The 25,261-nt window shown below is 47.4% G+C and overlaps 1 protein-coding gene and 1 long non-coding RNA gene across 3 annotated transcripts in view; one reads left to right on the top strand and one right to left on the bottom strand.

Annotated features, from left to right (window-relative positions):
* Positions 1-5,117: 5,117 nt before the first annotated feature.
* On the top strand, positions 5,118-19,098 carry LOC110128422 (uncharacterized). Its single transcript, XR_002311161.2, has 4 exons — positions 5,118-5,351; positions 6,284-6,409; positions 7,538-18,130; positions 18,618-19,098. It is a non-coding gene; the product is annotated as an uncharacterized lncRNA (long non-coding RNA).
* Positions 12,399-25,261, bottom strand: part of FNTB (farnesyltransferase, CAAX box, subunit beta) — an 86,494-nt gene continuing 73,631 nt past the window's right edge. For both annotated transcript variants that reach the window (XM_020879193.2, XM_070469486.1), the window contains exons 9-12: positions 24,671-24,803; positions 19,315-19,426; positions 17,989-18,103; positions 12,399-13,877 (exon numbers count right to left, since the gene is read on the bottom strand). In XM_020879193.2, the coding sequence (XP_020734852.1) occupies positions 13,746-13,877; positions 17,989-18,103; positions 19,315-19,426; positions 24,671-24,803 (492 nt within the window). In that variant the 3' untranslated portion in view covers positions 12,399-13,745. The remainder of the gene's footprint in view (positions 13,878-17,988; positions 18,104-19,314; positions 19,427-24,670; positions 24,804-25,261) is intronic.

The following is a 25,261-nucleotide window of genomic DNA, read 5'->3' as shown; positions in this document are numbered from 1 at the left end:
CAGAATCCTGTTTATTAATGGTGTTCCTTTTCAAGACAAAGAGAGACATGAATAAGGGAGAAAAAATAGGGAATGAGCAGTCTGGTGGTTTCTTCAGCCCTCAAAGTGAATGTGCTTTCTTCCCTTCCCTTTTTTTTTTTTTTTTTTAATCTGAAAATGAGGTGGTTTATTTTTTTCTTTAAAGAAAAACTTTTAAATTAATACCTATCTACATCTTAATTGGTTTGTCTTGAGCCAGCTCACAATGTTACTGCAATTTCAAGTGTCTCTCTGCAGCCCCCGACTACACCCTCACGCTCCGAAACGGTATCTAAGCCTCTGGCCGTGTGTGGAAAGATATGAGGGCAGAAGGTGTAGCTGTATCCCGCATACGGACAGCAGCCAGCGGGCTCATCTCCATGCACCATCAGGGCTATGATCCTGCTTTTGTAAATCAGGTGAAGGTCACACCCCTTGGGTGCTGCTGGGGGTGGCGAGGGGCTGTCCATCTACAGAAAACCCAGGTGATTGCTTCTCATCACAAATATGCTGTCCTTTGCCCAGTTTGTAGAAGCTTAAATATAGTGTTGAAAAACCTCCAGCCACTCTATTTGTTATCTTAAAATATTCAATGCATTTTAGGCAGGAGATATTTTAACTAAAAACCTATATGAAAAATAGCTATAAAATACAGTGATTGGTGTGGTCATCACTCAACGTGTTAAGGAGGGAAAGGGAAGGTTTCAGAAGAATGGTCAGTTTTGCTCTCAGCCTTCAGCCCCAATGCCTTCCCAACACACACAGTGGGGTCTACAAACTTGAGAGCTGTGTTTCTCAAAGTGTGGGCAGTGGCCCACCTGCATCAGAATCACCAGAGGTGCTTATTAAACTCGAAGATCCCCCAGCACCTCCCTGAGGAGGGTCAGAAAATTCCATCTTCATCTGGCCCTCCAGGTGTCTGATGCCTCCAGAGTTTTGAGAAGCCAGGCCTTAAAGGCTTGGAGCTGCCAACTACCTCCATCCCCAAGGATCCCTGCCTGGGACAGGGGTGCACTGGTCCTCTGGGGGGCTGTTGCCAGCCAGTCAGCCCTGGGCTGGGGCCCCTGTCCCCAAAAGCTCTGGGCGGGCAGGCAGGCAGGCCCGGGGTCAGTACTGGGGCAAATAGGCCGGTCTGCGCTCAGCCTTCCCAGGGAAGGCCTTGAAGCCCTTGGGGGCTGCCTTGTGTGCTGGTGGGGGCGGGGGCTGCGGCGGGGGCTGCACGTAGGTGAAGGAGGCAGCACTGCAGTCACTGGTGGCGGCCCACACCGGGGACTGCAGCATCTGCATGGTGTCGCTCCACTGGCTGCCGGGGCTGGCGACTGCATAGAGTGGTGCACTTGGGCCAGGCAGGGTGCTGGGCAGCGGGGAAGGGTGCTGCCAGGGGGCTTTGGGTGGCCACGTTTTGGTTTTGTTATCCTGGTTCACGTCGTCCACTGCAGTGAGAAGGGGCGGTGAGGGCAGCGTGCTGGTCTCCTGCTCACCGCTGCTGTGCTTCCTTCTCTGCTTGACAGCAGCAACGAGGTCAGGCCCCGAAAACATGGAGAACAAGCTGTCCCCATTGGCAGAGGATGTCTCATCACTCGAGCTGGCTGAGTCTCCCTGAGCCCCTGCCCAGCCGCTGTGCAGGCCATCCCCTTCTGCAAAGAACTCTGGGAAAGGCCAGGTCCGATGGGCATCATCCATGGGTGGCCAGTGGCCCCGGGGATTGCCTGGGCGGCGACCATGTTGGACTTGCCGTTTCTGCTGCATTGCTTGGCTCTCCCTTCCCTTTTATTTGCCCTTTACTACATCCCTTTGTATATCCAGACTTTTAATTATAGATTCCATATTACACAGAATGTGCTTGGTTAGGGTGGGCATTAGAACCAAGCTGCAGGTGCAGCCGTATTGGTGAAGCAAACCATCTAGCCATCCTGGAAGAGGTGACATTCCCGAGATCCAGTCCCCGGCTCCAGGATGTTGGCTGGAAAAGGAGTTTTAGGCTTCTCAAAATTCCCGTAAACCAGTTGGAAGAAAACAGCTGGAACAGGATAGCAGGTTCACCTGGGAAAATCCAAACCTGGCTGATGTGCTGACAAGCAGTGGAGAGGAGGAGGTGCTGCTGGGAGCAGCTGCCTGAAAAGGAGAGTCAGGTAAGAGCCCCTGGGCTAGAGGTTGTGCTCACTGAAGGGAAACTGGTGAATTCCATGGCTAAGTTCCTTCCGGTGTGCATATCTAGGAAGCCAGTGTATGTCCCCCAGTTCACCAAAGTGACCGCGGTTCACTTCCAGGTTACTCTGTGGTTGGTTCTCGAGGCACTGCACTCTGGACAGCCCAGCACAAAGCCAGAGAAACTGCCGAGAACCTGGTCCTGTGAGAAGCCACCTCTTTCTCTTGCCATGGGGAGAGCTTGATATTTTCCTCCCTTACAGTTTGCCCCAAGGGCAAGGGTATTAATGGCCCAGTTTTTAAAATTCTTAATATGCTAATCCCATCTGTAGAGTAGCTACCACTTCAGCAAAGAATTGCCTAAAGTTCACAAAGCTGTCAACTCAGAAAGACTTAAAAACTAGAGCAGATGATAGCCCTGAGCTAGGACTGAAGACAGCTGAATTCCATCTCTAATATTAGAGTTGTAATGTATTAACTCTTGGGCTCTGAAGTCTGGTTGCCTGAGTTCAAAATCCTGGCTCTTGTTCATCGCTGGTAACTTTGGGCAAGTTACTTCTCAGCCTCAGTGTCCTCAAATATAAAACGGGGATAATAATAGCTTTAACCTCACAATATGCTTGTGAGAACCAGAGGAAATAATTTATAATGCACTTGATCTCAGGACCAAGGGAGACTCAGGTGCCAGCAGCCCTTATCTACACAGAACATGTGACCAGGGCTGAATCTGCAAGATGCAAAAAACCCAGCTCTCCCCTGGACTGCATGAGGGTGGACTTCGTGTCTCACAACTGCTTCCCGCCCCTGAGCTGTGTCCTCGCCATACAAGCCAGGGTGAATAAAGTGGGGGCACATGACCCCAGAACTGGGGACACAGTCCAGTGTTCAAAACCAGAGAACGTATCTTAATTCTGTTGTCACCCCAAGTGAGGTGTCATCCCCTCCCTCTGGAACTCAGTGGTGTCTCTAAACTTGGGACACTCGGTCCTCTGGCTGGCAGGATTGCCCCCATGGTGGTGTTACTTAAAGTGGACCCTTGGGCCATGACCCAGGGGTGCTTGTTAAGAGGGTTCTCAGGCTCCTGCTTCCCTGATCAGCAGCCCACCATGGCCCACCAACGAGTCGGGCTGTTTAACAAGATGGTTCTCGTGCACTCAGGTTTGACTCCCCAAAGCAAAATAACCCAGGGAACAAAAGGAAACTGTTAGACAAGTGTCAGCTGAGTGGAATTAGCCAGGTGGGTCTGAGACCAGGCTCTGAAGGCTTGGGGAAAGGGGGCGGAGAGATGCTTGTTATAAGTCCGATGGATAGAACTACCCTGACGGTGTTTCCCTTCTCCCAGTGGAGCTCAAACACTCATGAGGGCTGCCTCGCCACTTGTTGAAGCCCCAAACAAGGGTGATATCATGGGGCAGCACCCATTTTTATGCCACACACTGACTGTCCTGTGTCACCAAGCTGGTTTATAAGCCAGCTGACTCTCAGGCCCGTTTGCCAGGCTCCGTTCTGCACAGCGTGAAACTAGAGCTTTTCTTTGCTCAAAACAGTTTTTCTAGCCTGAGGAGGAAACCCAGGTAGGCAAGAGGAGTTTGCCAGCCTCTACATTGGATGCACAGTGGAAAAATCATGTTAGGAACTAGGACCCTCTGACTCTCTGCTGGATCATGAATGGGCAAGACAGTGTCCTTCAATTTTGAGGTTCGATAGTCTGGGGTTTACTAAAGGCATGGACTTAATTAATACATCCCTACACTTTCCCTGAGAAGGGGATAAACAAAAATATTTTCTAGTTTGTTTCTCAGGTAGAGAATCGAATTGGCCAACTCATTCCCAGACCAGCTTGGAGAAGCAGGCTGAGGTGGACACAGGACTGACTGCGCTGGGCAAGCCCCTGCTTGCCTTCTCTGGAGGCCTTCCCAACAGACGTCATCACCCAGTGGGTAAGTGTCGTCATCATTCCGTTAGGTCAAGCTAGGGACAAGGAGCCTGAGAGCTTCAGAACCAGTGCCTGGGTGGTTTAGGTCACAGGCTCTGAGCCCACCTGTCTGGACTGACTGGCTCTGGGTGACTGCCGTGGTTTCCTGAGGCGTGACATGAGGACAGCAGTAGCACAGAGTGCCACTCTGAGTGAGGTGTGAAGGCGTGAGTTGGAACGTCTGGCACTTGGGGAGGACATGCACGTTAGCAGTTCTTAGGTCTGTCTGCCAGCACAGGTCCTGGCCGTGCAGCCGTTTGAGTTTTGTTGAAGTATGGAGTCAATCGGCTCTCTCCTTCAGTATGTTAAAATTCTCACAAGGAAGGGGCAGTAAATACATGTTGAATACCAAAGGGCATGGTAACAAATAGGTTTGGTTTGATTTCTGAAGGGACTCTAGCAAAACATGGTCTGCTATCATTTGAAAATATCTCAACTTGGGAAATGAAATACACCCTTGCTGGCTGGGTCAGAACCATTAGCCATGACCTTTCTGGTTTCTTCACCCTGTTCTCCATCCCGGTTTCAGTTCATATTTCTTCAGTGCCTTCCTGATGACCTGCATTGAGCTAGCCACAGAGACACTGAGAACCATCCTGTGCCTGCCCTATGTTTCCTACTGGGGCCTGGTTACGATAAGGGTGGAACCTTGGTATTTACAGGGCCCCTTGAGCAGGGGTGAGGTGGGGACAGACTCACCTGGCTCCATGCGGTCTGATGACTGGATCCAGGGCCAACGTGCTCTGGCTCTCCCTGGCTGACGTGTGTGCCCTGCGTGCGTGCACATACACACACCCCCAGCAGGACGGGTGTGTCTAGAAAAGAGCCAAACAGGTGGGCCTGGACAATTCACAACCAGCCGAGCCAGTTCCCTCCCGTGCCTGTGCAGGATGCCAGCTGCACCAGCAGGCCCAGGTCTGACTGCCAGGCCCCATCTAGGGTTGTTTTCCTCTGATGTCCATTGCACGGGTGGGGCCCTTGTACACCTACAGCCTCCTCTGGGCCAAATTATCCAGCACAATATCTGCTATTAATTTTTTCCAGTAAATTAAAGGCCAGAGGGGGAAAGAAAAGGAAACAAAGAATCAAGGATCCAATGTTAAGAAACCCGTGCCAGAACCTTCCACTGCAGCGCTGAACATGGTGAGGGTTTAAGCCTCCTGCCAAGAAAAACAAAGCTGACAGCTCCACTGCAGGCCCAGAGGGAAAGGTAAGCCCTTCACAAGCCGGTTCCTGCAAGGCCTCCATGAGCCATGCAGAGTCTGGTTCAGAAAATAACCAAACAGGCGTGCGAAGCTGCCGCCCACGCCCCCGGGCGCTCATCAGCAGAGAGGAGTCCAGCTGGCACTGTGGTCCCACACACAGGCTTGAGAACCTCATTGTTTCGTATCTCCCGGAGGCATCAATGGCTGGGAGGTGGCAGGGACAGATCTGGGGCTAAAGGACAGTGGCCAAAGGCTTTGGGCCAAAAGGCCACAGCAAGGCCAGCCAGCTGAGAGGAGGAATGTCACGTCCACAGCAGATACCTACCGCAGTGGAGACTTCGGGTACAGGAACTCTGGTTCAAATGACTTGACTGTTTCCCAACCAGGAAGTGAGTCCAGGGCCCTGTCCTTCTCAGAGAGCTGCCGTGAGCCTTTCAGCAGGCCTTCTTTCTACCTGGTAGCTCCCACGAGCCCAGGTCTGGTCCTCATGTTTGCTGCCACACCCCAAGCACAATGCCTGGCCTGTCATGAGTACCCCACGCATACACAGGAGTGTGTGGGCCAGTGGACTCCGGCTCTCTGGTGTAAGTCCATCTCTGAGCACTGTTGGGTCAGTCCTGGGGTTGCCTCCGCATAAGTTCAGTCCATGGCTATTTGAGCAGCCTATATTCTCAGCCCAGCACTGTGTCAATCACTGGGGAGGTTTGGGGCAGCTGATGAAGCCTGGTCCCTGCCTCCAAGAAGCTTAGAGTAGGTGCAGAACAGATTTATGCACATGGCACAAGTGTGCTTGTCCAGCCTACAGATGCCAACGGAGTTCAGAGGCTGGGGCCCTCAGTCCAGAGAGGGTTGGCATGTGGGAGGGGCAGGGAACAGGGCCAGGTCATCACTTCTCAAGCTCTTGCTGTGCTCTCTTTCCTGCCTTTCCCCACCACAGTGCCAGCCTTAGGCCCCTGGTGCAGCCGGCAGAGGGGCAGGGTGGAGGCTATGGGAGGAAGGAAGGTGGGCCAGAGCCTCTCCCCTGCATGGGCGGCGGATGGCAACATGGAGTCCCCCATCCAAGGTAACCAGCACGCAGTACCTTTTATTTTGAAAAGAATTTAGTTGTGACCAAAGATTAAGAAAGGAGTCTACTCAACCCTAAGGTGCCCATTTTCCAATGTCGACAATTACCAACATGCAATACCTCTTGAAAGAAAAAGAATAGAAAAATGCATTATTATTAAAAGAACGGGTATGAAAGAGGGACACAGGAGCCAATTGAAAGAGCTCCTAATGGCCAAATCTGGAACAGTTTGAGCAGTGAAATAAACAACACAGTATTAAAACATTGATATATAACCCAAAGTGTAAAACAGTTATTCATGATATAAATGATTGAATGAATAAATAAATAGAACATAGATAAACTTCCCAAACAAAAGGATTGCCAATAATTTATATAGCTACTCCACCCTCAAGGATGTGGGGTATAACTCCCCACCCCTCAGTTGGGCTGTGTACATGGGCTTCCTTCTAAAGGGAACAGTGTAGAAAGGGGGAGAAAGAGGAGCCTTATGGGGGGACACTTCACAAAGCTCAGCCAGGTGGCCAAGGTTAACAACATCAGAGAGAAGTCATGTTGATAGCATGTACCATTGATAGAATGGGATGAAAAGATACTTGACCTTTGTGGTCTTTCTCCCCAAAACCCAGTCTAATCATGAGAAAAAACTGACACAAATCCCAGTGGGTGGGCAATCTACAAAATACTTGATGGGTCCTCTTCAAAACTGTCAAGGTCACCCGAAGCAAGGTAGGTCTGAAAATATCACAGCCAAGAGCAATCTAAATGTCATGAGGTAATGAGGTATCTCGAATGGGATCCTGGGGCAGAGAAAGGGCATAGGTGAAAATGAAGGAATTCCAAATAAAGTATGTGCTCAGTCATGTCCAACCCTTTGCAAAGGGCAACTGTAGCCTGCCAGACTCCTCTGTCCATGTGATTTTCCAGGCAAGAAACTGGAGTGGGTTGCCATTTCCTTCTCTAGGGGAAATAAAGTATGGGCTTTAGTTAATAGATCAGTATTTGCCTTTAGTTATGATGAATGTACTATATTAATGTGAGATGCTAACAAAAGGGGAAACTGGCTAAGGAGCAGAAGGGAACTCCGTGAAAGTTTATTATTTAAAATGTTGTTCTTTCTCACAGCTGTGTGTCTGCAGAGGGCAGAGAAAGCGTCCCATTAACCTGAGCTGGTGATAAGCCCTCCGCCCGCCTGCCTGGTTTTGCCGTTGGACGTGCCCAAAAAGTAGGAATGAGGAACAGTAGCCGTTGGGCCCCGTGCTCTGAACCTCCTGCATCAGCTGGTAAAACGCAGAGCCAAGGTTACCGCTAGGAAGTGAAAGAGGATGTCCAGGAACCAGTTAGGTGTGCCAGGCTGGAGTGGAGAAGGCTGGCTGGGGTCAGCTCCCGGGAAGACTGACTCACCATGGCCTTGCCTCTGAGTCACGCAGCGTCACACTGCACCGGGTGGCCCGCACGTGGTGCAGAGAGCGCTGCTTTATGCCAGGGACTGACAGTTGGGGGGTGGCAGGGGGGCTGGTCAGAAGGGTAAGGTGAGCCTGCCCCCGCTCTTCATTATCACCATCCTCATCCTGGTAAAAGACGAGAGCAGGCATTCAAGGCCTCGGTCGTCCACCCTGAAGGAAACTCATGCACGTTTAGTCTGCTCCCCACCCCAAGACCACCCATTTCAGAGACTGGGAGTGGTGGGAGCATGTGGCCTTTGGAGGCAGCAGACCTGGGTTCAAGTCCAGACTCCACTAGTTGATGGTTGGTAAGCCCTGGGTGAGTCACTCCAGCTCTCTGACCTGTTTCTCCAGCTGTAAAATACAGATAACACACCTGCCCCACCCACCTCATGATACTGAATCAAGCATCAAATGATGAGAGGCAGTGACCAGGAGGCTGTCTCCCTTGGGTTCTTGTTTGGATGGAGGTGGCAAGGACAATCAGCGTTCTTTTTTTTTTGGCTGCCCTGGGTCTTAGTTGCAGCATGTGGGATCTAGTTTCCTGACCAGGAATTGAACCTGGGCCCCATGCATTGGGAGCACAGAATCTTAGCCAGGGAAGCCCTGACGATCAGCATTCTTCAGGCAGCAAGTGAGGGCTTCATGACACGGGGGCTAATCTGGGATAGAGTTTTGTGTGTGTCAGGATGCTTTTGGTTGCAAGCAATAGTAAATAATCAATCCAGCTCAAATTGGCTTACCTAACTGAAAAATCCAGAGGTAGATCCAGGCTGCAGGAGCAGTGTAACAGAGCTGTGGCCGTGCTTCTCAGTAAGTCTCTCAGGGAGTCTGTGTGGACTGGCCTCTAAGACAGGCTTCCTTCTAGGTAGGAAAATGGTTGTTGGAGTCCCAGGCCACACATTCCACCACCCCTAACAGGAGAGAGCGCTTTCCCCAGTCATCAGATGTCTAGGGCTTCCCTCTCTTTGGTCTATTTTAGGCCACATCCTTGACTCTAAATCAGTCACTAAGGCTAGGACAAACTATGCTGATTGGCTTAGGCCTGGGTTATTATTAAACCTGAACAAGTTGCTGAAGCAGAAGGATAAATTAAAATGATTGGCTTGGGCCTGTCAGGACCTGGCCTGGATAGGGGTAAGGGGACACTCACACAAGCCTTTTGACTGCCACAGCTGGGGAGGGAAGGAATGGGTGCCACAATGTCCACGACAGGCTTCTAGAATCCACCATCATGGAGAACATAGTGATTTGCTTCGCTAGCATCCGTCTCCCCCTTTTAAGAATCCGCCTGCAATGCAGGAGACCCTGGTTCAATTCCTGGGTCAGGAAGACCCACTGGAGAAAGGATAAGCTACCCACTCCAGTATTCCTGGGCTTCCCTCGTGGCTCAGACGGCAAACAATCCACCTGCAATGCAGGAGACCTGGGTTTGATCCCTGGGTTGGGAAGATCCCCTGGAGAAGGGAATGGCTCCCCACTCCAGTATTCTGGCCTGGAGAATTGCATGGACAGAGGAGCCTGGCAGGTTATAGTCCATGGGGTCACAAAAAGTCAGATGCAACTGAGCAACTTTCACACACACTGCTAATTTGTACTGAGGCTTCATTCTGTCCCCATTCTTCGTCTTTGTGCTTCTGATGGAGCCCCATTTCCCACTCATGGGAGGAGCATGTGATCAGTCAGGGTACTGTAGTCTCCTGGCCCTGGGATTGCGTCTCAGGAAAGCACTTGTCTTGATCAAAGCTAGTGAAATGCAATGATACTCACTGGGAAGGAAGTGCCTGCTGCTCTTGTCTGCTGAACTTGACCCTAAGGGTATGTAAGGTCTGGAGCTATTGCTACTGCCATTTTAGAATCACGTGGAGAGAGCCTGAGGCCAGAGCTGATACAGAAAGATGGAGAGAAACCCACTGAAGCCACTCACAAAGCCACGCTAATTCCTGAACGTTTCAGTTTATGAGTCAACACATTTCCTCTTTGCTTTAAGCCAGTTTGGGTCCGGTTTTCTGTCAGTTGCAACAGTTCTTTACATCATACAATTCTCCTTCCTCTTCAAGGGCAATGAATGACCTAAGCAATTCACATGGGTGGTTAAAATCTTTGGGCTGAGCGTTAACAAGTACCTTTTGTCATTTAACACTAATATCATGTACATGGAAAGCATCCCAGCCATGAGAGATGTGGAAGAATGTTGAATGGATGGGATTTAGTCTAGATTTAGGGGTAGGCAAATACAACCCATGAGCCAAATCTGACTCACTACATTTTCATAAAGTTTTATTGGCACATAACCATACTTTGCAGCTGTCTTGTACTACAATGGTAGAGCAGAGTTGAGTAGTTGCTTGCAAAGCCTAAAATATTTATCAATAGCATTTGGCCACCTGATGCGAAGAGCTGACTCATTTGAAAAGACCCTGATATTGGGAAAGATTGAAGGCAGGAGGAGAAGGAGACAACAGAGGATGAGATGGTTAGATGCCATCACCATTCATATCAAGCCCTATTCAGGAATAGAGATGCAGAGTAGAGAATGGACTTGTGGACACAGTGGGAGAAGGAGAGTGTGCTACGAATTGAAACAGTAAGTAGCATTGACGTATATACACTACCCTACTGTGTGTAAACTAGACAGCCAGGGAGCTCAGCTCAGGGCTCTGTGATGGCTTGGAGGGGCGAGACGGGGGGCAGTGGGAGGGAGGCTCAGGAGAGAGGGGATAAGTGTGTACATGCAGCTGATTCCTGTTGTACAGCAGAGACTTAACATTGTAAAGCAATTATATTTCAATAATAAAAGCAAAGGGGAAAGCTCTCCAGAATAGAATGGAAAAAACATGTGATTCAAGCCCTCCCATCAGTGTTAGGAAAGCAGAGTTTCCCATATTTATCCCAGAATGATATGTCCTGAGTCTTTGTTAAGATGTCAGCACTGTTATCTATACCTCTGACTTTTGAAGCCAACGGATTCCATGTCTACCAACAATAAGCACACTTAGGGCACTGAAGAAGCTCCATTTTTAATTCCCGACTATCAAGCTCCTGCCAGAAGTGCAGCATAGTTAATACTGATGAAAACAGCCAGGGCTATATAAGCCACCAGCCAGGAGTTTATAAACTCCACTTCTCTGCTAAGTTAAATCACCAGGAGTCAGCATATCAAGATCCAAGGCTAGACCTCCGTGGAAGGCCATCACAGAAATGTTATTTAATAGTATGGCCTCTGCTTTTGTGTGAGGTTTTCCAGAGACGGGGCTTCATGGAGGACACTCCTGCATCGTTACAGCACAGTGGCCATAATCTAACTTGCAACTTCTCAGAAATTATACCAGAGGGCAGTTTAAGAACATTGTTGACTTGTATTGTCATCTCAGTCAAGTTTGCACTGGCTTATCCACGAGGACCCCTTTTTGCTCATAGTAGAGTCTGGCAGGCTTCCCAACTTACATAGCATTCAAGATGGGTCTGGGATAGGTCCCAGGGGGATGCCGGGGCCCATCTGGAGATGAGAGATCTGTAGTCAGTTTCTTTATTGATAGAGGAAATATTTGGGGCAACCTACCTTGAATGCTGTGGAAGTGCCTGTAACTTAAGGATCCATGATAAATCTGAGGACCCACTTGGAATGCTCTTTAATTCAGGAAATCCTCCAGACCCAAACGGGAGCAGAGAGGTCTCATGGACACACCAGTATAGACTCTCCTAAGGTAAGAATACCAGTGAACGATCCTCTTTTTTCTACCTTGCCAAATTTCCCTACCCTTTGGGGCCTGGCTCAAATCCTCCCTCCTTGGTATAAAGCCAGTACAGACTGAAGCAATCCTTTCTCTTAACCACACCAATTACTACTGCAATTAATCTCTTAATACCTTGAGGCTACTGGTGTTAGAGGGTTGGCCTTTCATTGTAGTGATGGGAGGGTGCATTTCAACATGTTGCTTTGTAGCCTGAACATTTGTTAGCCTGGCAAAAACAGCACAGGGACAAGAATTATATGCCAGGATGTGGACCTGGGCGAAGCTCTACCTCTGTAGGCACCTTCTTCTTTCCCATCAAGGAGGGACAGGCCACAAAGCACCCGCCTTTTTGGCTTCTCCTTGGGAGAGGGTCTCTGACCAGGTGAGGAACACCAGGTTAGCACATGATTCCAACCTGCCCCCGCAATAGCTGCCCTGCCTCTCGCCAGGATGTCACCCACGGCCAAGTTCCTGCATGAGGACTCGGGAACAAGGTCCCTGCTCATAGCCAGGTGAAGGAGACAGACACACAGACTGTGAAACCTGTGTGTGTGGACAGCTGGACAAACTGAAGGGCTCCAGGGAGCTTGGGGCGCACAACTCCCCCCCCACCCCCGCTAGGTCCTCCCTGTCCTGGACCGGAGAAGCTGTGGGCAGGAGGAAGCCAGGTCACACCTCTTTGTGAATACTGACTCGCCCAGTCTGGAACAGGAGGAGACAGGTGACCCACAGCAACCTGCAGAACTAACGCTGGACACTCAGAAGGAATTTTCTTGGTACCAGTCATGAATGAGAGACATCATAGAAAAGGTTATTTTTTTATTATTTCAAGGAGGTAATACATAGCTCAATACGCCAAAGCACTAGGGAATTAAGAGGCAGCAGATGGCCAGAGTTTTTGAGATGAGCCTTAACGCTGCATCTCTGGGTCCCCATCTGCCCACAGCCCACGGCTGATTACAGGAAGGCCAGACCAGCCACATGGAGCTTGCTATGACCATTGGAGTGGACAGGTGAGCCAACGCCACTCCTACTAACCGAGAAAGGGTTGTTCCGTGTGGGCAGCAGGGGCCCTGCCAGGCCCAACACTCTGGGCAGCGCTCAGCCCTGCCCTGGTAGCGTCCTGCTTATCTAGCACTAGGTTTTCTTTCTCTGAGCCTGGAGTAGGCAGGATGTGAATAAATCCTGAGTCAGAAATGAAGGTGAAAGACTTAGTAGTGTTAATACTCGGGGTGAGAGAAGACAACACTGTCTTTCAGAAGGGTGAGCGGGGAGTCGGGGCAAGAAAGACGGAACCAGAGCCTGGCCAAGGGCTGCAGGCGCTGCCTTGCAGTCTTCAGAGGGGCTGTTCGGGGCACGTGATGGGGTGGCTCTGGGGCTGCTTCCTCTCTGGCTCAGAGTTGAACGAGGGATTCATTTTCCACTCATAATTGGTTCCCAGGTCTAAGCTACCACAACTGGGGCCGAAGCAAATCCTGTCCACGCAGCAAGCTGGCCTTGGAGATGTGTGGTCAGTGCTCAGTCTGGAGAGGGAGGGACTCACATCTCCTGAGCCCTTCTCCCCCAACCCTAGCTCCTTCCACTCACAAGTAACCAGGCTGGGAGGCAAGGACCTCGGGCACCTCTGACTGAAGCCCCACCATGTTTTTTTCCTGGAGAATTCATTTTGGTGAGACTCAAAGCCTCTGCCTAGGCATGGAGCAGACTTCTTTCCACCCACAGGAGGCCATCTTCCTGGTGACGCAGTGGTGGCACACATGAGAATCGCAGCAAAAGCTCTGAATGCTGTAACACTCTGACGTCATTCATTTCAATGGACGGTTGCGCTGGCCAGCTGGCAGGGCGGGGCTGCTGTCCCAGCATGCACTGCTCCCCAACCAACCCTGCCGGGCCAGAGCTGGGTCCAGATGCTACACAGCTGGTAGGCTTCTGGTAGGACAGGAGTGGAAAGAACTTTTTAAAAAAACCACACCACTGTGTTCTCTAGACCAAGAGCCATCAGTTTTGTTCTGTTTAACAAAAAAGGACAAAGAACCAAGCTTCACAGCGGCCAAGGCTTATGCAGCACAGAATGCAGTATGTATCGACATGTATAAACCTTGGTCTGACTGGGGAGATGGGTGAACATAGAGCTGCGAGACCCCACGTCCCCTAGTCAGTGGCAGGCTCTGCTGATGCTTCATCCTCATGCTCCTCAAAGCCTGGAACCGGCTTATGCAGAAAGTACATGGTAGCCTGGATCACCTTGTCTGGCCCAATATTGTACACAGGGTGAGTGGGCTGCTGCAAAGAGAAGAACAGATGCCAATCAATCACCCCATGGTCCTTGGACATGTGCACAGCCTTTCCCCATTAAATGCACTTGTAAGAATTTAACAAGAAATCAAAGCTGCACATGGAGATTTATCTTACAAGGCCCTAAGGTTCAACAACAGGGTACTGGTAAAAACATGTTCTAGCACATGAGACACAAAGGAATATTAGAGCCATTAAAAAAATATACTTCCAAATATTTGATGACATTGGCAAATACTTAACATTAAATGAGGATAACAGTATGTGTGATATCCCAAACTTACTTTTTAAAGTGTTTGTAAATGTGATGTATATGAATAGGCAAAAATGGAATATTCCAAAATAGCAGTGACATGACTATTTTAAAATTTCTAATTTATACTTTTATATATATTCTAATTATTAAAACAATGAACATGCATTTATATTTATAATCAAGAAAAAGGTACACAACCCTAACATTTAAGTAAATGTGTCAGGCCATATATAAATTATTTTATCCCACTGCACCACAGAGACTCTGGTTTGAGACAGGGTCCAGTCCTAGGCCAGTATTCACGATTCTTCCACTCTGGGACAATGAAGAAGGGGACATAATTGCAACAGACTTAAAAACTTCAAAGAAAATACCATGACCAGCTTCATGCCAAAATATAAAAATTTTGATAACCTGAGCAGCTTTATAGAACAATATGAATTTTCAAAATTGCTCAAAAAGAAATTCTTTAAAGCCTATATGAATGAGTTAAATAACAATTGTTTATTCTGCTACAACCATCCCCCCCCCACCCCACCAAATACTAGGTCTACCTGTTTTCTCAAGCAAGTGTTGGCTTATAATCTCTAACTTACACAAAGTTTTCCAAAGAAAAAATAGGGTAGGAAGATAACTATTTAATTTTACGAGGCTATATTATCCTAAAACACAAACTGGAAAAGAACAGTACCATAAAACAAAAATTTAGATCAATCTTTCTCATGAACACACATGCAAAAAAAAATCCTAAATAAAAACACTAGCCAAAAATACCAGCAAGGCAAATCCAGCAGTGTAATAAACCAGCACACACACATACACACACTTTCTCTATTATGACCAAGAGGGTTTATCCTTCTAATGTAAAGTTAACATCACCATGTGTATTAACAAAACATATAGATTAAAGGAGAAAACCTAGATATGGAAAAAGCATTCACCAGATTTAAATTTAACACCAGATTATGATTCAAACAAAAAACAGCTCAGCAGACCAGGTAAAGAGGGGAATATCCTTAACTTGACATGAAATATTTATCAAAACCTCACAGTCAGCATCTTCCTGAATGGTGGAATTATGGAAGCCTTTCCATTACAATCTGAACACTTTCTATTACCACTTCTGGCCAACACTCCATAGAGGGTTTAACCAACATTACATGGCAAGATAAATAAAATTCTTAAGAATCAGGAAGGAAATGGCATAACTGTCCTTATTTGACGGTGACATTACAGTCTAAATAAAAAAAATCCAAGAGATTCTATAGACAAACTATTAACAACCATTAGGAGAATTCAGTGGGAATTCCCTGGTGATCCAGTGGTTAGGACTCCCTGCTTCCACTACAGTGGGCCGGATTTGACCCGTGATCAGGGAACTAAGACCCCATAAGCTGCTTGGAACAGTCAAAAAAGAATTCTGCAAGGCTGCTGGATGCAAAATTAAACTACAATTATCAATAGCATTTCTACACATTAATAACAGCCAATCACAAAATAGAATGGAAAAGAATACTCCAGTCACAATAGACACAAAAACTATAAATTTCTTAGACATAAATCTAATGAGATACGCTAGTCCTTTGTGGGAAATGATAAAAGAACATTATATGTAAAAAACCTGAAAAATATTAAGGGAAGCCTTAATATCAAAGTCAATTATCTCCCATTAATATTACATTCAATGCAATTCAATGTAAAAAAAATTCCACTAGCTTTTGTGTGTGTGTGTTTGTGTGGAACTTGATAAGCTCATCCTAAAATGCACAGGAAATCCTAAAATGCAAAAGGCAAAGAATAGTGAAAACAAAAAAAAAGAATGAGGTGGGTGAGTGAGACTTGCTTACATGCATTTAAGATTTGATAAGACAGTGAAGATAATAAAACAGACCCATGGAACAGAGTGTCCAGAAACAGAATCAACTCATAAACAGAAACTTGAGTATGTAACAGACATGTGATACACATCAGTAGGAAAGGTTGTAAACTTCAGTAAGTGGTACTGGTCAACTGGTACCCCAAACAGGAAAAAGATAAAATTATATCCAATGCTCACTACAGATGGAAATCAATTCCAAGAGAATTCTAAAAATTCGATGGGAAAAGCAAAATTTACATTGTTTAGAAGAAAATATATTTATGACCTCAGGTAGGAAAAGATTTCTTAATTAACCCCACCCCCCCAAACCCTTGAAAACCAAAAAGGCAAATAAAATTATTCACTTCAGAGTTAAAATCTTCTATTCAACAAAAAACACTAAGAAGGTGAAAAGTCACAAACTGGAAGAGATTCACCACACACATACACACACCATTGACAAAGAATGAATATCAAGAACACACAAAGAACTACAAAATGTATAAGAAAAGAGCAAACAAAATTACAAATCAGTAAGAAAATGAGCAAAGGAAAAGAGTGGCTGGCAATTTACAGAATACATAACACAAATGGCCAAAAAAATGTTTGAAAAGATGCTTAGCCTCACCAGTAACTAGGGAAATGCAAAACAAAACTGAGAAACCACTAGTCACGTTAGCAGAAAGGAAGTATCTAACTATGGCACAACTCATCTTGGTGTTGTGGGAGTGAAAAATAACCCAAGCACACAGGAGCAGGGTTCAAGGCCATCTAGTGAAGATGGAAGGTGGGTCTCTTCCAGAGAAACTGTAATAAGAATGTTCACTGTAACACCTTGTGTCACAGCACAAGCTGAAACCATCTCGATGCTGACCAACAGACCAGAAAACTCAACTGGGGTACGCCTAGACAAGGGAATACCATACAGTAGGTGAGATGAATAAATTAAAGCAACATACATGAAGACGGCTAAACCTCAGGGTAATGGTCAGTGAGAAAAGTGATGCAGTAGATAACTGTTATAAAGCAACAAAAAGCATACAAAACAACTCTATTATTTGTGGATGCATACCTCTGGAGTGATAGCACAAAAACATCTGCAGGCATGATCAGTGATTAATTTAGAATGGGGTTACAATGAGGCAGGAGGGAGGGAAAGGAATGGAAGAGGGCTGCATAGCAGGCAAATACATGAAAAACCTGAAGAGCTGTTACTTGGATTTTCTCAATTAGTGAGGCTGAGCATCTTTTCATCCACCTACTGGCCATCAGTGTTTCTTCTGCTGAAATATTTCATGACAGTCTGCACGGGCCCATCATCTGATGGCCATGGACAGTCTTAGTTGGAGTCATGTCTCAGGCTCCTGACTAGGTTCAGAAGCATCGCCTGTGGCCAGGCTGGCCTGGGGCTGGATGCCTCGGTGAACAGCCCGCCCACAGGGGGCTGATGGGTTTTGAGGGAAGCAGACAAAACCCAGTTAAACACACACATGACAAATTGTGCTGGTGCTATGAGGGGCATAAATCATGCTCTGGCCAAGCGTTTCCAGGCATCTCATTTATAGACGGTGGTCTGAGAGGGTTTCTCTGGATGCAGGGCTGCACGTTGAGAGCTCCAGGAGAAGACATCAGCTACACAGGGAGGGCTGCTGCTGCAGACGCAGAAACCACTGCCCCTGAGCCGGCTTCCTCGGAGATGGGGACTAATGACAAGTGGTCTGGGTCCTAGACTCCGGGACACACCCTCCGCCGCAGGCTGGATCCGTGCTTAGAACCTCGAGTTTGCCGGTCAGGTGCTCACCAATGGGGAATGGGCTGCAGACAGGGAGTGTGGGGATGGTGAGCTCGCCAGCCCGTCCATGGGGGACACTCGTGCCGTCAGTTCTGGAGGCCCCAACGGGCTGCTCTGCCCTCCTGCCAGCCCCGTCCTGGGGGCCCTGCGGAGAAGCAGTGGTAAGCCCCCTACCCCCCACATCCCGCCTTACCAGGGCATTTTCAGGTACACCCAGGACCACATCGTGCAACATGGCTCCGCTGCCAAAGTGCTGGGCTATGGACAGGCCGCTCAGGCAGTAGCAGGTGTGGTAGAAGTCCCGGGACCTGCAAGGATGCAGCAGCTCTCAGCAGGTACCCTCTGCTCCCCACCCGCCCTGGCACAGCCTCCAACAACAAGACCATAGATAAAGCCCAGGAAGCACTCGGGCATCCAAACCCGCCCTCCACATGCCTAGAAGCCTGGCTTCCCCCAGCAGCGTTTTTCAGAGCTCCATCCTTCCACCCTGCCTGACCGCAGGAACTGTCTGTCCTCTTGACTTCCTTCTAAGGAAGGGCCCTCCAGGGTAGTGTTGCTAAATCCATAGAGTACATTAAAAAAAAAAAGCCGTTAAAATAACCCACACCAAAATTTCTAGAAATGGGTCAAATTCTTTCTTCAAATGGGTCAAAATTTACAAATGGGTAAATTGCTGGGGGCCAGCCTTCAGCTGAGCCTTCCCCTGGATGCATGCAGAAGGAGGCAGGATGTGTGTATATGTGCAGGGGGCCAGGAGGGGGTCAGGGTGGGGAGTGAGCAGCAAAGGGAACAGGACTTGACTGGCTTCCCTTTTTCTTTCAGTATAGCACCTAAAGGTGTTCAATCTACTCTATGAAAGCGGTGATTATAATCTCTGTTTATGACATTCTTGAGAGTCCCTCATACAGCAAGGAGATCAGTCAATCCTAAAGGAAATCAACCCTGACTATTCATTGGAAGGACTGATGTTGAAGCTGAAGCTCCAAAACTTTGACCACCTGATGCAAAGAGCCAACTTACTGGAAAAGACCCTGATGCTGAGGAAGACTGGGGGCAGGAGGAGAAGGGGGCCAACAGAGGATGAGATGATTGGATGGCATCACTGACTCGACGGACATAAATCTGAGCAAACTCCAGAAGATGGTGAAGGACAGGGAAGCCTGGCGTGTTGCAGTCCATGGGGTCGAGAAGAGTCGGACTCGACTTAGCGACTGAACAACAAGATGACACCCGGGAGTTTTTAAACCCTGTGTCCTGTTCTGTTTGGGTCAGTTTGATTAAATAAAAGAGGAAAGAAACATTACCCACGCAGCAATCCCTTCACCTAACTGGTAAGGGGGTGCAGGAGGGAGCTGGAAGTGCAGGATGGACGCATGGTGGACAGGGCTGCTCCGGGCCCGGCTGCTCCCACACCACGTGGGCCCTAAGCAGCTGCACAGATGGGCTGCCCCGCCCGGGTCTGAGCAGGCCTGCGTGCTCAGCGCCCCCACCCCGCCCTCCCCAGAGACAAGGCACTCACTTGCCAGGCTTATCCAGAAGCCCCCCCGTGGGGCACTGGCAGCACATCAGGATGTACTCCTGCAGGGCCTGCTGGTGAAACATCCAGCGGCTCATGCTGAGGGCAGGGTCACCTGCAGAAGACAAAGGGTCAGTGCGCGCCTGGGCCTGGGAGACGTCCGGGGGAGGATCAATGACTACTTTGTATTTTATGATTCAATAGGAACAGTCAAGGTTTCCCCCCATTCTGCTTGGACTAATCTTGAAAATCACATTCTTGGGACACATCCCTTCTCCGGAACCTTAAAATGGGTCAGAGAGCAGCAGGTCAGAGCAGCACTTGGCTTTACCTGAAGCGTCTCCTTCTCCTTACCCTGGATGGCAGTTCTAAACCACACCCCCTGCAGGCACAGGTGAGCTTTTTAGCTCAGCTTTCCATGCTGACCTCTGTTACTATGCCTGACTGGGCTCACAATTCCTCCCCTTGGGCTTCCTAAGACTTTTCCTCTAGCACATCTCAGAAAATTGTTAACCAGAATCTAATTAGCCAAGAGAACTCCCACAGGGGTAATACTGTCTGTTGCTTCCACTTCTCTTAGCCTGAATTTAATCTATCTCTAAAGGGAATTCTCCAGCTAGTCTCTTAGCTCAAAAAGTTTCTCTAAGAAGAATTCTAATAACTGCCCCCCTGCATCATATGATAGTCTAAGCAGAAACTGGGATTCTGGTGATAATACTAAAGTACTGGCCAGCAACTGAGCTTCTTCACTCTGAAGTTCAATCAGCAGTCAGAGAATCTGTGGACACAGTTATCAGGAGAGGAGGAGGAACAAATTACCATCCAGCAGATGTGCATGGAAACATTTATATGAAAATTGTTTTAAAAATACACGTATAGGATGTGCATTAAGTCTTCAGTCAATTTTATACTTTGATACCTAGGCTACAAAGGTAGTGAACAACCTGTAAATGGCAACTGAAAGCTAATTTTGCTTTCTGTCTTTCTTTGTTTTATGCATTTTTCTATATAGGTATGATACTTCTGTATCTTATGTCTTTCACTTAACTCTAGAGGCATACACTTTTCTGTTCTGCTACATAACCTTCATAACCATCATTCTGAAAGCCACAGAGTATTTCATTAAGTGAACACAGGTAATGGCATCAATATAGGCACTGGACCCAAACTCTCATATATATGAGTAGAGAATCGTCTATGGTAAAAATTCATCAAAGTTTATAGCTAATGTGGTACATAAAAAGAACTTTCCAAAAGAGTTAATTTTGGAATATTCATATACATAGACTACTACAGAAAATAACCATTTCCAGATTTCTTAAATGAGAGATGGGAGGAGAGATGGGGGCAGTCGGAAAGTGACCGCTATCTCCCGGGTTGAGCCCTGGATGACGCGCACGGTTGGCTGATGTTTGGGGGCCACGTACAAAAACCACTCATCTCCAACACTCAAGTCCCACCCGGCCCCTGAGATGCTCACACTGGAAGAGGCACACGGGAACTGAGTCTAAGGAAGAGGAGCACAGTCAGGGTCCCCCGCTTGTGCTTAGCCCAGGACACATGCTTCCTGAAGTGCTCACAGTATTGCAATTACTTTCCTCTTTGTGCTTTCTCCACCTTTGAGGACAGCCCTGTAGGAGATACACACAGATGTGATGGGACTTCTCTCTAGTGTACTTGTTGCCAAGGCTGTTTCCAGTTCCTTGCAATCATAAAAAAATGCTGCAGTAAACACCTCTGTGAATCTTCTCAATGTTTAGGATTATTTTCTTGAAATAGATTCGAAGGAGTGGAATGATTCAGTTAAAAAAGAATAAACATTTTTTAAGGCTTTTCATAGATAATGATAAACTCTTTGAGGCTTTATATAGCTGCCAGTAAAATTTAAAATTTTTTCTGTACTACCTCCAGCATTGGTTACTTTTAAAAAGTTCTCAATGAAACATGTATATGGATAACTGAATCACTTTGCCATACACCTGAAACTAACACACACTGTTAATCAATTATGCTTCAGTATAAAATAAAAGTAAGATAAAACATCATATATGGAAACAAGTTTTCAGCACTTAAAATGCTAAAAAGAGTACCTAATCATTTATCTTGCTTTTAATTACTAATTAGGGTGAAGTTTTTTCATAACTTGCTTACTAACTGTATTTCCTTTTGAAAGTATCCTTTGTCTTCTGAGATACAAGAGTCAATTTTATTAATCTAACTTTTTACTATATTTACCCTTTATCTGTATCATATGATATACTTATTTCTCCCTTTTTGCTCTACTTTTTGGCTAAATGGGTTTTTAAAATTACATAAATATAGTTTACCTATATGCCATAATGACACTGTTGATTTTTGTGGTTTCTTCTTTTAAGAAGCACATTCAGTGTGCACAGGGATTGCAGCAGGGGGTAGTGAAAATTCTAAAACTGACTGCAGGGGTGGTTGCACAACTCTGAAAACACTAAAAACTACTAAATTGTACACTTCAAATCAGTAGATTGTTCAGTATGTAAATTATATCTCAAGAAAGCTGTTATTTTAAAAAGCATATTTATCAAACTTTAGGATTAACTGTATGAAACATCAGTATAAAATATACCTTTATTTCATATCCTATAATAAATAAAAGACTGTTACCTTAAGGTAAATGATAACCTACCCCTAAAACTGGAACCTGAGAAGAAAATGCTATGTTTATTATTAAATAGATTATAGTGTTGCGGTTACCTCCTACATTTCTCAAAGTTCATAAACTCAACAAGAACTTCCTGGCATCCTGAACTTGCACATCAACACACATAATCACAGAGGGATAAAAGGAAATATGATTACAGAGTGATAACAGTGCCTTTTAAATCCTTTATCCCTCTCCCTTAAAATACAGACCCCCATTATAATGTCATTTTGCATTTCAAAGGTTCCTTTTATCTGAGAAATCAAAAGTTTTTCCAACAGTAACTGACAGGTACAGCCACTCGGAGCTCAGTCTTGCAGATGGACAAATACGGAGTACGTCCCAAGCCAGCAACTAGTAACTACCAATCCAAACAGAAACTCACAGGCCTGCTGTGATCTTACTGCTCCACACAAAAAAAGTGACTCAGTCAGCATTGGACATTTTAAATATATTAATAATAATTCATTCTTCTACTCAAATACTGTCTTCCATGCCTAAGGTAGCCACCTCATGGACTATTGCCGGCCTGACGACCACTCGCTGAGTCAGGGATGGCTTGGGTTCATGTGCCACAGTGTGCTGGTCCCACGTTACTGTTTTAATTATCAGTGTCAGCATCATCACCTTCGAAAAACATACCTGTTCACTTACTAAAATAAAAGTAATACACAAGGTAAAAGAACTGTGGTGTTGGAGAAGACTCTTGAGAGTCCCTTGGACAGCAAGGAGATCAATCCAGTCCATCCTAAAGGAGATCAGTCCTGAATATTCACTGGAAGGACTGATGCTAAAGCTGGAACTCCAATACGTTGGCCACCTGATGCGAAAAACTGACTCATTTGAAAAGACCCTGATGCTGGGAGGGATTGAAGGTGGGAGGAGAAGGGGACGACAGAGGATGAGATGGTTGGATGGCATTACTGACTCAACGGACATGAGCTTGAGTAAACTCCGGGAGTTGGTGATGGACAGGGAGGCCTGGCGGGCTGCAGTCCATGGGGTCGCAAAGAGTCGGACACGACTGAGTGACTGAACTGAACTGAACAGTAGGATATAAAACTTTAAAAGTGTGTTTCCTGGGACTTCCCTGGTGAACTGCATACATACTGCTTTGAAACCTAACTTGACTACAGTATATTATGAATATCTTTCTATGTCGCATCTCCTTCTGACTCCCAACATCAGTATTTTGTCCACCATTCAAATCTTCTTCCCAGATCCCTGCCTGCTCCAAGTCCACTATTTGCTGAGAAGTGAGCTATAGGCCTAATATGGGCCTCCTCCCACGAAGTGAAAAAAGCTGGAAGCACCAAAATTCACAGACAACTGACTTTCTTCCACATGAAAATGTGGAAGTAGGACCAATCCTCCAGAACTTGTGCTATCATAAGCAAAATGTGAAGCAGGGACCCCATGAATACTTGGGCAGGTAGGGTTCCTGTTACCCTCTCACCAGATTTTCCTGGCAGCTACAGAATTTTTGCATCTTATCCCTTCCAGGGACAGGCTTGTGAAAGGTGGATGTGTTACCAGAGGTTTGACCTCACCAGTTCCAAAAACAGAGATCACTAAAACCCCAAGTTACTTCTTGTTTTGAAACATTGGACTCTCAGGGAATTTCTGATTTCCTACTATAGCGTTCAAAGCAGGGACCATGCAGGCTCCAGAGTCAGTGGGAGGCCACAGCTCAGCACCTTGAAACTGGGGCTCTAGGCAGAGGAATCTAGGCCGCGACAGGGAAGATGGGGTGACGGGGACACAGGAGAGAGCCTCTGTTGACTTCAAATAAGAAACGAATGCAAGGGGCTCAGGAGAAAACAGCCAAACAAGAGAAAGTTGTGTGTCTGGCAAGCGGGTGGCGGGAGGATGGGGGGCAGGAGAAAAGAATCGTATCTCTACATTTGAGCAAAGAATAACCCAAACTACTGAGCTTCTTCTGGGCCTAGGGATCGTACTCCAAGACTGATCAGCACACAGCAGGGCCGCCATGACCTTCCCCTCTCCCACTGGTTTCCTTCCTGTTCTCACACGAAGTAAATGAGAAAGATGACCCAGGAAACAACCTGAGATTTCAAGAGGTAAACCAGGGAAGTCTCCCAGGAATTTGCTCTCTATTTCCCTGCTTGGAGTTGCATTCCCGTCTGAGGTCCCACAGAGATGACCAGCCCAGGTCTCTCTTCTCCAGGGGTGTGGGGGTTGGGGGTGGGGAGGCAGTACTAACCTGCATCCAGGATTCTTCAGTGAATCTAAACTATGGCACTTCTAATGGCAGCCACCACACAGCCAGCCTGGCATGGTGGGTCTTTGCTCCAGGGGTTCTTTCCGCCTTTTTGGCACTGTTGTGACCATGTGCACAATACGGGTTTTCAGTCTGACGTGACTCACACAAAGCTCTGCATCGGAACCTGTGGCTTCACACTCAGCTGAGGGGGCAGTCACCACGTGGCCAGGCACCCACCTCCCCCACCTGCCACAGCCAGTGTGAAGCAGCAGTGACCTCTGAACCCAAGGACGAAACCCTAGCTGGCACACGCATGCCTAGGGCGGGAGGGTCCACACTGGGTACTCAAAATCCAGGATGGACAGAGCCTGTCTCAACTCCTCTAACCAAGCACCCTGGCCTCTGACTCGGTCAGCAGCCGAGGGGAGCCGCCAGCCCCGCCAGCACCCCGGGCTCACCTTGGGCGTGCAGCGCGCGGTGAAGAAGGGGCAGGAGACCCGCCTGCCAGAAGGAGTAGCAGCCGTCCACCAGCTTGTTGCAGCGGCCCTGAAATCCACCTTCAAACCTCATCTGCCGGCTTGTCACCCATTGCTGAGCGGGAGACAGAGAAGAGAGAGGCGCCAGAGGTTAAAAGAGGCACGTGATCCAGCCAGCTCTCCAGAGGCCGGTCTGGGAGGCAGCGTTCCCAGGTTTTGGCTTCTCAGCTCCCATTCCCGTGCTCTGACCTCCGACTTCCTCGCCCTCAACATCACAGAGGGCTCTAAGCTGCAACAGCTACTTTAACCCTCTGGAGGCAACCACATGAATTCCTGCTTGGGGCCTAACAGACAACTAACCGCCTTTCCTGGCTTCCAAGAGGGTTCTGGTGCTGAAAGAACAAAGGGGCCAACCTGGCCTGGAAGGAGACCTGCAATAACGCCTCTTAATGAACAAGGTGTAACCAGGAAGTTTCAGGCCAGATCACCGGTGGCTCGTTTCTATTCACTTTTCTTGCTCAGGGAAGTTTATTAAAAGCAAATAAATGGAATTTTGTGCTACAGGTCATCAGA

The sequence above is a fragment of the Odocoileus virginianus genome, chromosome 6 (assembly GCF_023699985.2).
Source record: "Odocoileus virginianus isolate 20LAN1187 ecotype Illinois chromosome 6, Ovbor_1.2, whole genome shotgun sequence".
Classification (NCBI taxonomy): domain Eukaryota; kingdom Metazoa; phylum Chordata; class Mammalia; order Artiodactyla; family Cervidae; genus Odocoileus; species Odocoileus virginianus.
The sequence above is the reverse complement of the archived record's forward strand: the minus strand, read 5'-3'. Positions and strand labels throughout refer to the sequence as shown.